This window comes from Amblyraja radiata, chromosome 2, assembly GCF_010909765.2.
Source record: "Amblyraja radiata isolate CabotCenter1 chromosome 2, sAmbRad1.1.pri, whole genome shotgun sequence".
Taxonomy (NCBI): domain Eukaryota; kingdom Metazoa; phylum Chordata; class Chondrichthyes; order Rajiformes; family Rajidae; genus Amblyraja; species Amblyraja radiata.
In genome coordinates, this window is record NC_045957.1 from 83,626,098 (window position 1) to 83,646,983 (window position 20,886).

The 20,886-nt window shown below is 42.3% G+C and overlaps 1 protein-coding gene across 1 annotated transcript in view; it reads left to right on the forward strand.

The window, feature by feature from the left end:
* Positions 1 to 18,518, forward strand: part of slc6a19 (solute carrier family 6 member 19) — a 43,699-nt gene extending 25,181 nt beyond the window's left edge. Inside the window, exons 2-12 of the mRNA XM_033039624.1 lie at positions 1,082 to 1,222; positions 3,365 to 3,502; positions 3,715 to 3,896; positions 5,708 to 5,818; positions 7,301 to 7,413; positions 7,507 to 7,635; positions 9,229 to 9,385; positions 11,894 to 12,098; positions 12,909 to 13,068; positions 16,482 to 16,644; positions 18,309 to 18,518. Coding sequence (XP_032895515.1) covers positions 1,082 to 1,222; positions 3,365 to 3,502; positions 3,715 to 3,896; positions 5,708 to 5,818; positions 7,301 to 7,413; positions 7,507 to 7,635; positions 9,229 to 9,385; positions 11,894 to 12,098; positions 12,909 to 13,068; positions 16,482 to 16,644; positions 18,309 to 18,518 — 1,709 coding nt within the window. The remainder of the gene's footprint in view (positions 1 to 1,081; positions 1,223 to 3,364; positions 3,503 to 3,714; positions 3,897 to 5,707; positions 5,819 to 7,300; positions 7,414 to 7,506; positions 7,636 to 9,228; positions 9,386 to 11,893; positions 12,099 to 12,908; positions 13,069 to 16,481; positions 16,645 to 18,308) is intronic.
* Positions 18,519 to 20,886: the final 2,368 nt, after the last annotated feature.

A 20,886-nucleotide genomic window follows, 5' to 3' on the forward strand; every position in this document is an offset into this window, starting at 1 on the left:
ACTCTATACTCATGATTGCATAGCCGGACATAGTGCAAGCTCCATCATCAAGTTCACCGACGACAACACTGTTGTGGGACGAATCACTGATGGAGATGAGTCAGAGTATAGAAGTGAGATCGACCGATTTACCAAATGGTGCCAGCACATTAACTTGGTTCTCAACACCAGCAAAACCGAGGAACTGGTTGTGGACTTTGGAAGGGGTAGGATAGGGACCCACAATCCTGTTTATATCAACGGGACAATGGTGGAAAAGGTCACGAACTTCAAATTCCTGGGCGTGCACATTTCCGAAGATCTTTCCTGGTCCCAGCAATTATAAAGAAAGCACATCAGCGCCTCTACTTCCTGAGACGATTACGGAGAGTCGGTATGTCAAAGAGGATTCTCTCGAAATTCTACAAGTGCACAGTAGAGAGCATGCTGACTGGTTGCATCATGGCTTGGTTCACCAACTTGAGCGTCCAGGAGCGGAAAAGAATGCAGAAAGTTGTGACCAGTGCCCAGTCCATCATCGGCTCTGACCTCCCCACCATCGACGGGATCCATCGCAGTCGCTGCCTCAAAAAGGCTGCCAACATCATCAAGGACCCACACCACCCTGGCCATGCACTCATCTCTCTGCTACCATCGGGTAGAAGGTACAGGAGCCTGAAATCTGGTACATCCAGGTTCAGGACCAGTTTCTTCCCCACAGCCATCAGGCTATTAAACTCGCCAACAAACAGACTCTGAACAGCCTATTGCACTTTATCCATTTATTTATGTGTATATGTGTGGTCTATGCTATACAGACACACTGAACTGTTCTGTATTTATGCTTACTATATTCCGTTGTGCTTCAGCAAGCAAGAATTTCAATGTCCTATCTGGGACACATGACAATAAACTCTCTTGACTTGAAGTCTTGATTTGGGTCTCCTATTCCTTCTCTCCAGAGATGCTGCCAGTCCCGCTGAGATACTCCATCATTTTGTGTTTCTCTTTTGTGTCTGACCAGCTGAGTTCCTCCAGCACTTTGTTTTATGGATGTGCACATATGTTTGTGATGCATCAATAAATGTTTCTTCTTTGCCAGGTGCATTCATGATTCCATTCCTCATCCTCTTGGTGCTGGAGGGCATCCCACTGTTGCATCTGGAGTTTGCCATTGGACAACGACTGCGGAGAGGCAGCGTGGGTGTCTGGAGTTCTATCCATCCTTACTTGAAAGGAGTGGGTAAGTGACGAGCATTCCTATTGCCAATGCAGTAAAATGATTGAAAATATCAACCTCTTTAAAGCACATTTTCCACAGGATACGACTGTCATTCGAGGGCTTCCTTCGGCAGATACATGTAAAAGCAACGCTATTTTAGAAAAATAAATGATTTGCAAGTAATTTAAAAAATACTCTGCAGATTGGCAAGAGGGAGGTAAAGTTAACACGAGTGGTCCTCAGCTGACAAAAGGTAGAAATTAAACAAACCAAAAGTTGCAGAAACAGTGAGGAAGGGGCAGAAGAACCTAAAGAAAGGGCTAGAGATTGGGTGGAGACGAGGAGGGATGGAACGACACAAGTGAGAGTCATGCCCAGCTGAATGGTGAAAGCTGATGAATAACAGAATGTGTGCCTCATAGAGATGTAGCTGTAAATGGAGAAGATCAATGGAATGTGAAACAACAGAAAGGCGAAGAAAAATAAGAATGGGAGAATATGAGGCGCAAATCTAGAATGGTAGATTATTCACAAGTATAGAATTCAGTGTTGAGTAGTGAAGACAGCAATGCGCAAAGTTTGAAGATGAGATGGTGTTCCATATAGCGTAAAAGACAAAAGGCCAAAATTATGGGAGGTCAGATAAGGAGTAGAATACAGAATGACAGACATTTTCAGAGAAACATGGTAAGTATTTATATATAAATACATATATAGGCAACCCTGCGTTATGGGAATGGTTATGTTCCTACAAAACTGTCCATTTTGCAATTTTCCATAATGAGAAGCTGCATCAATTGCAGATGTGTCGAGAAATGCAGGTCAAAAAGAAAGACATTTGTGCTTTTTTATTTACTTTTAATCACGTAAATTTTGCCAGCAAATTTTTATTCCTCATCCCAGATTTTATCTTAGTGATTTGTGAATTCCATAAGAGTGAATTTCCGTTACCCAAACTGCCCTAGTGTGGGGGCTGCATACATTCCCAGCAGTTACAAGATACAAGACACAAGATACAAGATACATTTATTTGTCACATGTGCCAGTTGGCACAGTGAAATGTGTGGTCACCATACAGCCATACAATTAAAATAAAGAACACAACACACGATGGAGTCCAACATAAAACATCCCCACACAGCAGAATTAAAGTTTCCTACTGTGAGGGAAGGCACCAAAGTCAGTCCTCTTCCTCTGTTGTTCTTAATGTTCACACGTGGTCGGGGCCTCCGGGGCCCCCCGCAGTCGTCGCTAGGGGTGGCCCGATATTCAGGCCCGCTCGCCAGGGTGGAACTCCGACGTCGAAATGGGGGAACAACCTCCGCGGCTTGGACCTCCGAATCGGCCACTTCCTACCAGAGTCCGCGGCTCCCGGAGTCCACAGGTCGCGCTGGACGGCGATTCACGCTGGCGGCCCTCGGCAAAGGGTCCCAGGGACTCCGTGATGTTGAGGTCAGGGCCGCCCGCATTGGGAGCTCTTCAAACCTCAGTTCCACGATGTTGGAACAGCGGGCCCAGCACTCCGGAGCTTCAAACGGCGATCCAGGTAGGCATTGCTCCGCTCCGCGGTGAATCCACGGTGAATCCAGCGCTGCATCTCCGTTGCTGAAGCTTTGGTCCGGTCCCGGGCATGAAAGGCCGCTCCGATCCAGCTGGTAGGCCGCGAGGAGGGGGGCGAGGACGCGACTTGGAGAATAGTCGTGTCCTCGCCAGGAAGCGAATGGAAAGCGGTTTCCCCCTTACCCTACCCCCCTCCCCCACATAGAAAAAGTAAAGAAACTCCAAAACACACTTTTAAGACAAACTAAAATAAAAAAAAGATAGGAAAAAAACGGACAGACTGTAGGCAAAGGCTGCCTTCAATGCGGCGCCCCAGTTAGCAGGAGTCATTAGAACATATATACTTCCTGAAATTAAAATTCAAAATTCCAAACACAATATCAAACAATCTTGTTCACATTCAAAGGATCACCTTTCTACATAAAATGTAGTCAATAGTTTTTAAAATGCCAGCATACAATTCTCATCAATGATCTGAATAAATTGCAGTGTAATTATACCCTCCATTTTTAAAATAGTTTTTATACTGATTTAGAAATAGATTTTTCTCACCTGTTGGCTTTGCTGCATTCATATAATTTAGATTGACTCTTGTTTTCTCAGGTGTCGCGTCAATGCTGGTTTCATTCCTGGTGGGTTTATATTACAACAGCATAATAGCATTGGTTATGTGGTACATCTTTAATTCATTCCAAGAGCCATTACCTTGGAAAAGCTGCCCACTTGCACCCAACGGTACAGGTAAAGATGGATTTTACAAAATGCCTTATATTCCCACTAGCAAGACATTTTCTGTACTCCACCCACAACTAACGATGATTATAGTTTGACATAAATTGCACCAAGGAGACAATCTGCATGCTTGGTTTATAGGACTGACAAGAATATTATTTGCAGGACTATAATTTCAGGATTAGTATTGATGAGTACTATTTTCTATTATGTTTTGATAGGATATGTGGATGAATGTGTCAGGAGCTCTCCAGTAGATTATTATTGGTACAGAGAAACATTAAATATTTCCACCGGTATCAATGATTCAGGAACCATCCAGTGGTGGCTGCTACTCAGTCTTATTTGTGCATGGGCGGTGCTGTATGTATGCACAATTAGAGGCATTGAAACAACTGGCAAGGTACTGTACACATTTATTTTACCCGTATTGTACACATTTCACTGTGTAATTAAACAGTCCTGAGGAGAACATGTCAATTTCATCACACTCATGCTCTTTGGAATATTTAATAATGGGGGACCATGTACGAGAACTTTTTCAGTGCCATTACATTCTATAGTTTTCAATGACACGTGTATTATAAAATCAATACACAATAGACAATAAGTGCAGGAGTAGGCCATTTGGCCCTTCGAGCCAGCACCGCCATTCAATGTGATCATGGCTGATCATCCCCAATCAGTACCTGTTCCTGCTTTCTCCCCATATCCCCTGACTCCACTATTTTTAAGAGCCCTATCTAAATCTCTCTTGAAAGCATCCAGAGAACCTGCCTCCACCACCCTCTGAGGCAGAGAATTCCGCAGACTCACCACTCTCTGTGAGAAAAAGTGTTTCCTCGTATCCGTTCTAAACGGCTTACTCCTGATTCTTAAACTGTGGCCCCTGGTTCTGGACTCCCCCAACATTGGGAACATGTTTCCTGCCTCTAGTGTGTCCAAGCCCTTAACAATCTTATATGTTTAAATTAGATTCCCTCTCATCCTTCTGAACTCCAGAGTACAAGCCCAGCTGCTCCATTCTCTCAGCATATGACAGTCCCGCCATCCCGGGAATTAACCTTGTAAACCTACGCTGCACTCCCTCAATAGTAAGAATGTCCTTCCTCAAATTAGGGGACCAAAACTGCACACAATACTCCAGATGTGGTCTCACTAGGGCACTGTACAACTGCAGAAGGACCTCTTTGCTCCTATATTCGATTCCTCTTGTTATAAAGGTCAACACGCCATTTGCTTTCTTCACTGCCTGCTGTACCTGCATGCTTACTTTCATAGACTGATGTACAAGGACCCCCAGATCCCGTTGTACTTCCCCTTTTCCCAACTACGCCATTTAGATAGTAACTTGACGCCATTTAGATAGAAAATCAAATGGCTCTATGAGGTTGGGAGGGATGGCAATGCTTTAAATATCTCAAAGCTGACCCCAACCAAGATAACGGATAAGAGGGAGGTATGGCACTGGAGTCACGTATAGCCAAATGTTAAGTTTCCTTTCTGATAAGCATCTGACTCAATTATGTACATGCTTCTGCAAAATCTATCTCTGAGCCTCTTTGATTACTGGAAACTCAGTGTTATGGCATTATTGATGAGAATGCATTTGTTTTATCTCTGGTAAACAAAAATGCTGGAGAAACTCAGCGGGCGAGGCAGCATCTATGGAGCGAAGGAAATAGGCAACGTTTCAGGTCGGGACCCTTCTTCAGACTGATGTGAGGGTGGGGGGGGGGGGGGGCCTGGATGAAGAAAGGAAGAGGTGGAGCTAGTGGGCTGAGGGAGAGCTGAGAAGGGGAGGAGAAAGTAGGGACTACCTGACATTAGAGAAGTCAATGTTCATACCGCTGGGGTGCAAACTGCACAGTGGTATGCCCAGTCTGAAGAAGGGTCTAGACCCGAAACGTTGCCTATTTCCTTCGCTCCATAGATGCTGCCTCAGCCGCTGAGTTTCTCCAGCATTTTTGTCTACCTTCGATTTTCCAGCCTCTGCAGTCCCTTCTTAAACATTTGTTTTTATCTCTGATATTTTTATGGAAATGTTAATGCATTGCTCATTCCGCACTTATAAGCCACAGCTATTATATAACTGCAGCTTAAAATTTGGTGTGAACAATATGTGATTTCAATGTGTGCATTTATTAATAGGAATTGCAAGAGTGTGTAAATTAACTTGTTTGTTCTAATTTGATCTTCTCTTGTTTCCTGCAGGCCGTATACGTTACTTCTACCATGCCTTATCTGATACTTACAATCTTTTTGATACGAGGCCTGACATTAAAAGGATCTGTAGATGGCATCAAATTTCTCTTTACACCAAATGTAAATATTTATTGTTTCTCATTTCTTGTGTGATTTTGATAAGTCAGTGATTTCTATTACATTATTTATTACCAACAATAAATATGGGAGTGTGGTAGTAATTTTAATTCTCAAAATGTATAGTTTGATGTTGGAAGGGATGACCATGTTTAAAACATCTCAAAGCTGATCTCAACCAAGATAGTGGTTAAAGGCAGATGCGGCACGGGAATCACATATAAAACAAAATAATACGTTTCCTTTCTGAGAGATATTCCCGACCAACTACGATTTTTGGAACAATCCAATTGATTTGTTTTTAGCTGATGTTTTTCTTTATATTTCCATGTTTAATTTTATTTGAGTTTATATTCTCAAATTTAAACTTTGATCATTATTAGTTCAGTAACATAACATTTATATGACGTAACCTGGATGTAGGTTATTATTAGTCGAATAATATATAACTTCATATTAAACAGACCTAAATTTCAATTAGAATTTGCCCAGCTTTATGAACTTTCTTCAACTCCTAGTTGCAGCAAGGGTCTCATTGCTACACTCTCTTCAAAACATTTCATTTGGTTATATGGTCTTTTTGTGCATCTTGGAGTATAAACAACACAGCACAGGAACAGGTCATTCTGCTCCCAATATCTGCACCAAACATAATGCCAAAATAAGCATATCTCCTCTGTTTTCACATGATCCATTTCCCTCTATTCCCTGTATATCCGCATGCCTATCTAAAAGTCTCTTCAATGGTACTTTCGTATCTGCCTCCATCACCACTGGTACCAACCCATCGTTCTTTGATTTCCTTCCTCCTTTGAATGCCTTCCATCTTTACATCCTGCTAAACTATTTGCATTTTTTTCTGTCTCACTTATTGCTCAAAAGACTCCCGTGTATATGACGTTAATACATTTCCAAAAGGTGACCCCATCCCATCCCAATGTCAACAGAGACAAAAGTATGTAGAAAGGAACTGCAGATGCTGGTTGACACTGAAGATAGACAGTGAAGTAACTCAACAGGGCAGGCAGTATCTCTGGAGAGAAGAAATGGGTGATGTTTCCGGTCGAAACCCTTCTTCAGACTGAGAGTCAGGGGAGAGGGACACCAGAGATATGGAAAGGTACAAAGAGAATGTGAAGTGCGAAAAGGACAGATCAAAGCAGACGATGATCAAGGAAACGTAGAATTGTTCATTGTTGGCTGAGGAAAAGGTGACAACAAGGCATACAAACGGTAAAATTAATTGGGAGGACAGTGAAACTAGTCGGAGAACTAGGTTGGGGAGGGACAGAGAGAGAGGGAAAGCAAAGGTTACTTGAAGTTAGAGGAATCAATATTCATACAGCGGAGTTGTAAGCTGCCCAAAATAAAGTTCTGGTGTCTGTTTCTTCACGTGGCCAATTTGCCCTTTACAAAGCCAAAAGTTATCGATGTCAAATCCATATTTGGTGAAAATAATTATATATCTCTTTCTTTGACTTACAGATGACAGAACTGGCAAATCCAACCACCTGGTTGGATGCTGGAGCCCAAGTATTCTATTCCTTCTCCTTAGCTTTTGGTGGACTGATATCGTTTTCCAGCTATAATTCTGTTCAGTGAGTAGCATTGCATGTGATTACTAAAGTATAAGTGAATGACAATCCATTGGATTGATGAATATGTAATGGCTGTCTAATTCTTTTCCACAGCAACAATTGTGAGCAAGATGCAGTACTAATCTCCATCATTAATGGTTTCACATCGGTATATGCAGCCACAGTAATATATTCCATTATTGGCTTTCGAGCAACAGAACAATTTGATGCCTGTTTTGACAAGTAAGTTATTTGGGAATAGCACAAATATTTTTGCAAGAAAAATAATTTTGCAGTGTTACATCACATTCCAAAACCCCTGCCCACCTTCCCATTCCCTCGCTGATCTTTCTGACCCGGGGTCTCCTCCTTTGCCAGAGTGAGGCCGCACACAAACTGGTGGAACAGCATCTCATATTCCGCCTGGCTAGCTTACACCCAAAAGATATGAACATTGAATTCTGCAATTTTAGGTGATTCTACCTATTTGACTCTTCTAGCATTTTCAACTCTTTCTTACCCCCCCCCCCCCCCCCCCCCCCCCCCCCCCCCACCTTACTTCCTCTGTCTGGCTTCATAATCCACAACTCTTCAAACCTGACTCACACCTTCTGTTCTTATCTCTGGCCTTTGTTCCAACCATCTGCCTCCCATGCCTATGTCGACCTATTACCTGCCACGCTTTGGCCTCTCACCTTTTCTAGCTTTCTTCTCTCCCCAACAATGAGTCTGAAGAAGGGTCTTGACCAGAATCGTCACCTATCCATGTTGTTCGGAGATGTTGCCTGACCCATTGAATTACTCCAGCACTTCGTCCTTTTGTGTATTAAACAGCATCCGTTTTGGCTACTATGGAGTAATTAACTTGCTTGTCTTCTTGAGTTTGTGACCGAAAGTAATCTTTGAAGATAGACACAAAATGCTGGAGTAACTCAGCAGGACAGGCAGCATCTCTGGAAAGAAGGAATGGGTGACATTTCAGGTCGAGTCAGGGGAGAGGGAGACTAGAGATATGGAAGGGTAAGATGAGAAAACAACAGATCAAAGCAGATGATGATCAATGAAATGCAGAATGATACATTGTTAGCTATGGGGAAGCTGCCAACGAGGCATAAAATCTATAAAATTAATCAGAAGGACAGTGAAACTAGTTGGAGAACTAGGGTGGGGAAGGGACAGAGAGAGAGTGAAAGCAAGGGTTACTTGGAGTTAGAGAAGTTAATATTCATACCACTGGGTTGTAAGTTGCCCAATCTTCGAATGCAGATTGTGGGAGATCCAGCAGTAGAAATAATTGTCCCACTGTGTCATAGCTTTTAGGTTCCAATTTCAACTTTCCCTATTTTCTACCCTCTTCCCTTACTTCCACTCATCCCCCCCTTTACTCCCTTCTTTCTTGATATGAGGAGGGAATCCTAACAGCACTGACTTGATGGGCAGAGGGCAGAGTATGAATGGTGAGGCATCCGTAACTTAGTAAACAGCTACCATTTACAAAGTTGCAGATCACTTTCTACTGCTTGTAAATAGGAAAAGAAGGAGGTCCCAAGTTTACAATAATTTTTCATTTGATAATCGATGCATTAGGGCAAAACATGTCGCCATTATGATGCACCATTTTTATTCACGTTATTTCCCTTTATCATGTATCTGTACACTGTAGACGGCTCAATTTAACCACATTATCTTTCCGTTGACTGGTTAGCACACAACAAAAGCTTTTAACTGTATTTCGGTACACTAAACTCCTCAATGCATCAAGATGAGTGAAATCTGATTTCCGGATACTGTCTGTTGTAAAAGAATTGTGTGTCTCATTTTCTTGTCTTTTTGCAGAAATATCATGAGTTTGACCAATGCTTTCGAAATACCAGACAAATATTTGACCCAAGAGAACTATGCAGACGTATTTCAGCATTTAAACAGTACCTACCCAATAAGAGTAGATGAGCTGAATTTGAAACATTGTGACCTGCAGGAAGTGCTGCGTCAGGTACACCTCCTCCATTGCATTCTACTCATTTAAACTATCCTTTAAACTGTACAAGCTTGAGCCCATACACTGCCAGATTCAAGAACAGCTTCTTCCTTGCAGAGAAAAAAATTAAGTAAGACCAAAGTTGGACCCTTGAAGACAGAAAAAGGTGAATTTATTATGGGGAACAAGGAAATGGCAGATGGGTTGAACAAGTACTTTGAATCCATCTTCGCTAAGGAGGACACAAACAATCTTCCTGATATAGTAGTGACCAGAGGATCTGGGGTGACGGAGGAACTGAAGGAAATCCACAATAGGCAGGGAATGGTGTTGTGTAGACTGATGGGACTGAAGGCTGATAAATCCCCAGGGCCTGATGGTTTGCATCCCAGGGTACTTAACGAAGTGGCTCTAGACATTGTGGATGCATTGGTGATAATTTTCCAATGTTCTATAGACTCAGGATCAGTTCCTGTGGATTGGAGGGTAGTTAATTTTATCCCACTTTTTAAGAAAGACGGGAGAGAGAAAACAGGGAATTATAGACCTGTTAGCCTGACATCGGTGGTGCGAAGATGTTGGAGTCGATTATATAGCCGCACATTTGGATAGCAGTAACAGGATCGGTTCGAGTCAGCATGGATTTACGAAGGAGAAATCATGCTTGACTAATCTTCTGGAATTTTTTGAAGATGTAACGTGTGCCTTTCAGAATGGCAGGCAGTGACTAGTGGGGTACCGCAAGGCTCGGTGCTGGGACCGCAGCTATTTACAATATACATCAATGATTTGGATGAAGGGATTTAAGCGAATGGCATGTTGGCCTTTATAACAAGAGGAGTCGAGTATAGGAACAAAGAGGTCCTTCTGCAGTTGTAGAGGGCCCTAGTGAGACCTAGTGAGAAGGATATTCTTGCTATTGAGGGAGTGCAGCGTAGGTTTACAACATTAATTCCCGGGATGGTGGGACTGTCATATGCTGAGAGAATGGAGCAGCTGGGCTTGTACACTCTGGAGTTTAGAAGGATGAGAGGATATCTTATTGAAACATGTAAGATTGTTAAGGGTTTGGACACGCTAGAGGCAGGAAACATGTTCCCGAAGTTGGGGGAGTCCAGAACCAGGGTCCACAGTTTAAGAATAAGCGGTAAGCCATTTAGAATGGAGACGAGGAAACACTTTTTCTCACAGAGAGTTGTGAGTCTGTGGAATTCTCTGCCTCAGAGGGCAGTGGAGGCAGGTTCTCTGGATGCTTTCAAGAGAGCTAGATAGGGCTTTTAATGATAGCGGAGTCAGGGGATATGGGGAGAAGGCAGGAACGGGGTATTGATTGGGGATAATCAGCCATGATCACATTGAATGGCGGTGCTGACTCGATGGGCCGAATGGCCTACTCCTGCACCTATTGTCTATTGTCTGTTGTCTATTGCTGTTATCTTGAATGAATCTCCCATATGCATCCCAGTATCCCTGATCTTCCAACTTACCTCACACTATTTAACCTAAACTTTCTCTGCAACTGTAACACTGCCTTCTGCACTCTGTTTATTTTCTCTTTTTTGCTACCAGTGGTACTCATGTATAATAGTATGATCGTCCCGGAGAACCCGTGGGGAAAAAAAGTCTACATAGGTTAATATCTTCATGTAGTTCTACATGTACATGAACTATTAGTCAGCCATTATTAATTGGAGAGCATTATTAACGTAACAGATTCAGATCTAACATAGAACAGATGTGGCACAGTGGCGCAATGCTAGCATTGCTGTCTCGTACCACCGGAGACCTGGATTCAATCCTGACCTCGGTGTGCAGTCTGTCTGAAGTTTGAACATTCTCCCTAAAACCGCGTGGGTTTTCTCCGGGTGCTCCAGTTTCCTCCCACATTCCAAAGATGTGCAGGTTTGTAGGTTAATTGGCTCTTTGTAAAATTGTCCCTAGTGTGTAGAATAGAACTAGCGTATGGGTGATCGTTGGTCGGCGTGGACTCGGTGGGCCGAAGGGCTTGTTTTCACGCTGTATTTATAAACTAAACCAAAAAGAGAAGATAAAAGCACAGAAACAGGCCCTTTGGTCCTCTCTAATCCGTGCCGAACCTGAAGCCAACCCAAACTAGTCTCCTCTGCCTGACTGCACGATCCATATCCCTCCATGCCTTGCATTTCTTGTGCCAAACTAAAAGCTTCCTAAGCTAACAGTATTATTGGGAATTAACGTAATCCACTCAACAATTTTCCAAATCAAAACAATTTAGTATATTTCAAAATGAAGCAAAGATTTTTTATTTCTGTGCAACATGGCACTACTTGTTGTTACCAATTGATCTACATTAATTCTGTAATCTGTGCAAGAAGCAATATTTTGCCCATGTGCACACACATACCACAATGGAGATGCAGCTGCTCAATATTTGGCTGTGGGGCTTTGAGCTGAAACTGTTCAATATGTCTAACCATATTAATGAGTTAAGTTCTAGTGTTTGCTCCAAAACCTATTGATCATTTCAAATCTCCTTTCATGCAGGGGGTCGAAGGCACGGGATTGGCCTTTATCGTTTTTACTGAAGCTATTACAAAAATGCCTGCCTCTTTCATTTGGTCCATCGCGTTCTTTCTTATGTTATTTTGTCTTGGCCTTTCGTCAATGTTTGGGAACATAGAAGGTGTGTTGGTTCCATTGTATGATTTACGCATCTTGCCAAAGAAGTGGCCCAAGGAACTTGTAACTGGTAAGCACTTACTCACTTACTCACTGACTAAGTGTTACTGTTAGCACATGGGTAGAAAAACAATTATCTCTTTTTAGATGTACTGTATTTACCAAATAATCTTAGTACTTAGAGTCATGAGTCATAGAGCCACACAGCTTGGAAATGGGCCATTCGGCCCAACGCCCATGCCAAACATGATGACCCATCCATTTTAGTCCCATCTCCCTATGTTTGGCCCATATCCCTCTAAACCTTTCCTATCCATGTGCCCATCCAAATGTATTTTAAACAGTGTTATAGTACCTGTCGTATCTACCTCCTCTGGCAGTTCATTTCATGCACCCACCACCTTTGTGGTGTGGAAAAAGTTACCCCTCAGGTTCAGCAAGAGAACTGTGTGAAATAGAATTCTATTAATCAATCCCATTCTAGAAAAGCATATCGCTGCAGCACAATACTTTCTTCCATTGACAATCTCACTCAAAAAGGCATGAGGATGGTTTGTGCAGAAAACACTCCACCAATTTCCAATCGGATGCCCCTACCGATGAAGCATGCCGTGGGAGCAGAGTGGATGGAGCCTTGCACTGCATCCGACTGCGTTAAATCTGATCAAAAATCCTTTAAGGTTCAAAGCATGCGACTAACTGCATTCAAAATCCCAGTTTATCCTGAGTGCAGGTTATTTCTGCAAGCCATATTATCAGAGATTGAAATGGTGATGAGGGATTTTATTTATTCATATATTTCTTCCCATTATCTGGTGAGAGGTTTGCCGATCTGTTCCACTAATTTGAGTAAAACAAATGCATCTGGTTTCTTTTACAGGCCTGGTTTGTCTGGTGAGCTTCTTACTTGCATTCATATTTATCTTAAATTCTGGCAACTATTGGCTGGCTCTGTTTGATACCTATGCGGGTTCCATCCCTCTACTGATTATCGCTTTCTGTGAGATGGTGGGTGTTGTCTACGTTTATGGCATCGACAGGTAACAATTTTCACTATTTGAATTCGATTTTAGAGTGAAACTGTAATTCTGTGTTGAATGGAGATGCCATCCAGATAGAAACTTGGTTCAGTTCATATGTCACAGGAGCAAAATTAGGCCTTTCGGCCCATCAAATCTATTCCAACATTCAATCATGGCTGACCTATCAACCCCATTCTCCTGCCTTCTCCCCTTGACCTTTGATGCCCTTACTAAAAAAACCTGTCAATCTCTGCTATAAAACTACCCAATGACTTGGCCTCCACAGCCATCTGAGGCAATAAATTCCACAGATTCACCACCCTCTGACCAACTAAATTCCTCCTCATCTCCTTTCTGAAGGTATGTCCCTTTATTCAGTATTTATACTTTTCCCTTTCCTTGTCCACCAGTTAATGAAGAGGAATGGACTGGTCTCGACCCGAAACGTCACCCATTCCTTCTCTCCAGAGATGCTGCCTGTCCCGCTGAGTTACTCCAGCTTTTTGTGTCTATCTTCGGTTTAAACCAGCATCTGCAGTTCCTTCTTACACAAGGACTGAAAGCACTCTGTCATAGAGGCAGAGAGAGAGTCATACAGCACAGAAACAGGCTATTCGGCCCACCGTGTCCATGCCGTCCATTGTCGCTACCTACAGTAATTCTATTAACTCACATTAGATCAGTAACATTCCTTGCCCTTGCGATTAAACGAGTTGACCAGATGCATCTTCATCAGAATATCTGACTCCACTTCCCCTTCATGCAGTACACTCCAGGCTTCTGCCACCCTGTGTGAAAACATTCCCCCTTAATTCCCCTCTAAACTCCCTACCTCTATCATTAAATCCATGCCCTCATGTCTGAAACATCGACACTATGAGGAAAAATATTTTTACTATCTACCTGTTTATTGCCTTCAAATTTTTACATAGCTCCCTCAGCTTCCTTGGCTCCAGGGTAAACAAACCCAGCCTGCCCAGTCTCTCCTTATTACTGAAATGCTCCTTTCTAGGCAACATTCTGGTGAATTTCTTCTGCATCTTCTCCAGCAAAATGCCATCCTTTCTGCAGAGAGTTGCACTCCCCAATATAGCAATGCTTTATGAAGTTAGAATGTGACATCACACTTCTTATGTTCTATGCCACGGCCAATGAAGAGAAGCAGGCCGTATGCCTTCTGCCCTGTTCCAAATACGAGTATATCTTATCCTGAAGATTCCTCTCCAATATTATATTCACTGGAATTTAGAAGAATGAGAGGGGATCTTATAGAAATATATAAAATTCTTAAAGGATTGGACAGGTTAGGTGCAGGTGCAGTCTTTGCAGGAAGCAGGGTGTAAAGAAATGTAGTCTGGATAGCTTTGGTAGTCAGTAGGTTTATAATAGATGTCAGTCGATAGTCTATCTCCTGTGATGGAGACGGTAAAATCAAGAAACAGAAGGGAGCAACAGGGATAGAGTCCCCCTAATTACGCAACAGAGACAGTCATCCTAGTCCTCACCTTTCACCCCATCAGCCATCGCCTACAGCACTGAATTCTCTGACATTTACGCCACCTCCAACAGGATCCCACCACTAGCCATATCTTCCCATCCCCACCTCTTTTCGCTTTCCACAGAGACCGTTCCCTCCGCAACTCCCTGGTTAACTCGTCCATTCCTGCACCGCAGGAAATGCAACACCTGTCCCTATACCTCCCCCCTCGATTAGCTGCCTGGCCCGTTGAGTTATTCCAGTATTTTGTGTCTATCCTCGGTGTAAACCAGCATCTGCAGTTCCTTCCTAACATGATAAATCTATTTATTGCCTGAGTCGTGTTCTTAGATTCCATATATTGGTCATTTTTCCCATCATGCTTCCTCAGTATGCAAGTTCTTGGGTTAAATACATTACAAACTACTCATCTTCCTTACAATTTTCAAAATTTCTACAACAAACAATATGGAAGATTAGGGTCATGCTGGAATTAATTCTGGATTTGGGTCAGTCTTTTTCTTCCTAGAATTTTAGGACCAAGAGATATATTTTATTGAGAAGTCACTTGGTGATTTTGTAATTTGAATCATAGAGACATATGGCACAGAAATAGGCCCTTCGGCCCAACTTGCCCATGCTGACAGAAATGCTCCATCGACACTAGTACCATCAGCCCATGATTGCCCCATATCACGCTAAACCTTTCCTATCCATTGACCTGTCCAAATGTAAGTGTTGTTATAGTACTAATTATTGATGCATAAATGGATTCATGATATTTCTATGTGGTTAACACTGGGAAAATAATTTGTTATACAGTAGATCAGATTTATTTAGAGATTTATAATTTCTCTGACTTCTATTTTGAGGAGCAATATTCAAGTGCATTAGAGAGGGAACGAGGTTCATAATCATAATCATAATGGTAATTTATTAGCCAAGTATGTTTTGCAACTTACGAGGAATGTGGTTTGCCATACAGCCATACCAAAAAAGCAACAAGACACACAAGTACATAAAAATTTGGCATAAGAATTCACCACAGCGGCTCCTCCCCATTCCCCACTCTGATGGAAGGCAATAAAGTCTTATCTTCTTTGCTCCTTTTCTCCCACGGTCGGGAGAGTCGAACCATCCGCAGTCAGTGCAATTGAAGCTCCCGCAGGCAGCGATCGAAGCTCCCACGTCAGGGCGATCGTAACTCCCGCGTCGGGACGGTTGAAGTTCCCGCGGCTTGGAGCTCCTGGTCAGTCGCTAACCAGGGACCGCGAGCTCCATGTTGTTAAAGTCCACAGCAACCTTTGGAATGTATCTATTTCTTTCCAACAAAGAAATCTATTGAAGTTCCTCGGTTCATGCACGTAAAGATATGCTACTCTCAAAGTTCACCTTACATGTGCAAATGAGTGTGCATTTTAGTCTATTTTAACGCCTGCTTTGTGGGAAAGGTGCTTTAGAAAGGTTAAAATTAAATGAGTAGCCGGATATCAGCTGAGTTTCGGCTGAACCATTTTATCTTTGTCATCTTCCTAGGCTGCTGAGGTACCAGTATCTCTCATGATGTAAATTAAATATAATTCAACAAATGTTTGGCTTGACAGTTAGAGTCATAGAGTCATACACCGTGGAAACAGACCCTTCGGCCCAACTTGTCCTCACCGACCGACATGTCCCATCAATATAGTCCCACCTGCCTGCGTTTGGCCCAAATACCTCCAAACCTATCCTATCCTATGTTTCTTAAAAGTTGTGATAGTACCTGCAGTTAAACTGCAGATAATCTATGATGCCTTACAACAAAAATATCCAATAATTTATCCACATGGAGAAGAACATAGTGATCATGAAATGTACTGGCTATGACCCTCGTGCTAGATATTGTTAAATATACAAACCTCTTATTCTATACGTGCAGCTGTGTACCTACATAATTGTACCCACTACTTGACAGATTCAACAACGATATTGAATGGATGATTGGTCATAAGCCAAATATCTTCTGGCAAGTTACTTGGAGATATATCAGCCCCCTCATAATGCTGGTTATATTCTGTTTTTATTTTGTAATAAAAGTGACTGAGAATCTAACATACATCACTTGGGATCCATCTTATGTAAGTAAACTATTAAGAAAATATTGAGCAATGTTTATTAATATCATGTCCTGCTCCTTGTTCTATTGCACAAATAGAAGGGGTGGAATAGCCTCAGATACTTGATGTCATATATACTGAGTTATAATATACCTACAACATGTCAGGTCTCTCCATGCTTCTTCCTAGAGATTGTAGTGCTGTTAGGTTTCTTCAGCATAGACCACAAAGTGCAATGGTGGGAGAGAGAAAGGGGCTCTTGAAACACACAAAGTGTTGCCTATCCATGTCCTCCAGAGATGCTGCCTGACTTGCTGAGCTGCTCCAGAATTTGTGTTCTAAGCAAGAATCCAGTTCCTTGTGTCTGAGTTCCACCAGCAGTTTGTTTGTGTTAGCTCTCTCTTTGGTATGTCACACATAAAATTTGCCATACCGCAAATAGCGATTTAAACTGACGTTATGTGAGAGGCCTTTGTCTTTCGAGAACCCCCTTCGTCTCCCTCCCACTATTGCAATCTCTCACAGGTGCCTTTTGAGGCCATCACAGAGAAATAGGCAAAAAGAGCATTGAAGGTTACCAATGAGAAACATGATTGGGAGAGGCACTAGAGAGGTACCCGAGGTCAGAGAGAGTCAGAATTTCTTGCTCCGTGTATTGATAGGTGAGAAATGAAAAGTGCATGTGTCTAATTTGTGTCACTGACATGATTTTAAAGGAAAATATATGCATCATACATAAGTCCTAAAGTATGAGGTACTTTGTAGGAATAGGACCTTACTGTCCTTCCTGTCCTAAACTAATATAAACGATACACTTACCACTCTCACAAAATATCTGCACAATTTCCATATCACTTAGACTGTACCGCTCACAGATCTCTAACTTGGCCGATTGTTATTGTGCACAAACTCTCATCTGATAGTTAGCCTGGGACAAATGCACTTTCTTAAATCAACGGACTAGATTATTCCTCTTCCAGCTGCAGTGCTGGAGCTCATAGATGTGAGAGGCCTTTGTCTTTCGAGAACCCCCTTCATCTCCCTCCCACTATTGCAATCATATCTGGCTCACTGGTGCCCTTTGATGCCATCATAGTTCCTGCTCTTCATCCTCATTGTCCACTGATACAAGCCCAGGTGTTTGGCTGCTGTGAACATAGAACATAGAACAGTACAGCACAAGAACATGCCCTTCGTCCCACCATGTCCGTGCCAAACACGATGCCATGTAATCCATATCCCTCCATACTCTACATATTCACGTGCCTATCTAAAAGCTTCTCAAATCCCACCATTATATCTGCCTCCACTATGCATTCCAGGCACAGTGTTTCGTCTTTTATCACAAACAACGATTTGACTTTGATAAATTAGTGGGCCGAGCTTTATGAGTCTAAACTGTCCTTCATCATTCATCATTCTTAGCAGAATACTACACATCTAATACTCTTACTGGGTAATTTTATACAACTGTCTGAGAGTTTTTATTTTTCCCTTTTAACCTTTGTTTCTAGGAGAACAATTGCTCAGAGAATTCACGGATGACTTTGTTAATCATATTAGATCATATTTACTAATGATCGTGATCAGAATTTTAGTAGAATATTTCTGAAAATACGGTCACTGTAAGATTGTATGCTTTTCCTTTATAACTAATAGATGTATCTTTCTTTATTCCTCACCAGGAAAATTTCCCACAGCTTTCTGTGGTGGAATATCCTAGTTGGGTGAGTGTGATCATTCTACTTCTGGCTGGAGTGCCCAGTTTATGCATACCCGGTGTCGCAATCTACATGTTCATCAGAAACAAATGCAGGAAGAAAGATGATAAGAAAGGCCTCGTCCAGTCTACATCTGTTGTCTCAGTGAATGGAATAGTGAATAATGATGCATAACAGAACCCTGAAGAGATGCAATGAGATTGCACTGCTCACCTCTGGCAAACAAAGCAGAGGACAATGTTGGAGTACCTAAATTTGTTCCGATGTTTATTTTGATAAACAGTAGTTTCAGGTCTTTATATGGCAAAGGAATGGTGAAAATGCAGTGGATTAATTACTGTCGAAACAATCCCAAATTCTGAGTTCAAATCCCACAAATTCAGATGTGGAATTTAAATCCAGTGTATAATTTGGAATTTAAAATCATTAGTAGTGATCATTGCAAACCTGTTGGATGTCATAAAAGCTTACCCGGTTCACAATTATCCTTCAGGGAAGAAAGCATCCTCGTCGTACCTGGTCTAGTCTGTTTTAATGTGCAAGTCCAGACCAAACAATGTGTGACTGACTCTTTAAACAATATGGACGGTAAGCCATTCAAATGAAATGTAGTTTGCAATGGTAGCCTGAAAAAAAAAAGTACATTGTCAATACAAAGTTAAAAACATTGTTCATTGTTTATGTGTGTCCTAAATGGGGCTTATTTCAGAAACAGAGGTTAAATGCTCTAAAGTATTTTGCTGTGCCTTTAGTAAAATGGATACCTTTATTGCCATTTAAAGTTGGTCTAAACAGTCACATCATGCTTACATTAATGATTTCACACCAACATCTATACTTGTTTGGGTTTCAACATCTACTGGCACAACATCAGTGAGCAAGTAAGGTATGCAGTGTTAATATATAAACATTATTGAAAACGTTTGTTGCTTCAAAGGTCACCAACGAGATCACTCCTGTCCTTCACTGATAATTAACAGAGGTGAAGGAGTTATTCATTTTTGTGACTCTCAAGATCAATGGCTTTTAAGGGCCTGTCCCACTTATGCAACTTTTTTGGCGACTGCCGGCACCCGTCATAGGTCGCCGAAAATCTTCAACATGTTGAAAATACAGTGGCGACCAGAAAAACGCTACGACTCTTTGGGTGACTAGGAGACTACTCACGACCATACAGGCGTGTCACCAGGGGGCATGTCGCCAGGGGGTCACCTGCATGGTCGTCAGAGAGTCGCCTGTATGGTCGTGAGGGATTCACCCAAAGAGTCGTAGCGTCTTTCTGGTCACCGCTGAATTTTCAACATGTTGAAAATCTTCGGTGACCTATGACGGGTGCCGGCAGTCGGCAAAAGAGTCGCGTAAGTGGGACAGGCCCTTCAGGAGAAATATTCTTCAAAAATATTAAAAATAATTCCATTCACAGTTTAAGTTCGTGTTCCATCATTCCATTAGGTTCATATGCAGAAATGAGAATTGGTAAACAGTTAATTTATACAAATGTCAGGTTGCCAATGTAGATTATTCATGATTGGAAGAAGGGATTTTATGACTACAAAAGCAACATGCTGTAGGTACTGGAGTACTGTGTTTAGTTTGGGTAACCTGCTGTGGGTAGTATGTTATTAAGTTGGAAAGAAGGCAGAGGAGATTTAGGAGGATGTTGCCAGGACTTGAGGGCTGAGCTATAGGGAGAGTTGGACAGGCTAGGACTTTATTCCTTGGAACGTAGTAGGCTGAGGCATGATCTTAGAGAGGTGTATAAGATCATGAGAGGAATAGGTAGGGTAAATGCACAGAGTTCTTTACCCAGAGTAGGGCAATCAAGAACCAGAGGACTAGGTTTAAGTTGAGAGGGAAAAGATTTATTAGGAACCTGAGGAGCAACTTTTTCACACAGAGGGTGGTAAGGATATGGAGTGAGCTGTGAGTCAAGTACTACCGCAAACATTTAAAAGACATTTGGACAGGTACGCGGCGAGGAAAGGTTTAAAGGGATACGGGCCAAATGCAGGCTGGTGGGACCAGTGCAGATGTGGCATCTGGTCAGCATGGGCAAGTTGGGCTCAAGGGCCTATTGCCGTGCTCTATGGTCATGGGAAATTGAAAAGAAAACAGAAAATCTGTACAGGTTTGTACAGGTAGTCTCGGTTCCAGAGCCTTTCTGAATATGGTCTTTCTGGACCAATAGAGGTCACGTGATAATGAAACGACAATGCACAATCTGGCCCACCAATGACACCCCTCCCGTGTCTCTAAAGCACGATGCAGTGCCAGAAATTTAAATAAAACAAACATAAAAATGTAAACTGAATGTGAATGGAATGACCTGCCGACCCATCACTGGCTCCCACCACTTGGAGCACCGGCTTCCAACGCCACTTGCAAGGTGCACCAGCGAGCACCGGCTTCCAACGCCACTCGCAAGGTGCACTAGCGAGCACCTTCTTCATTCACTCTGGTGAGTGACTCTCTGGGGCACAGTTGTTGTTGTTGTTGCTGATCACATTTTAGCCCCTGGCAACAGCACTTTCTTCGGGTCGCA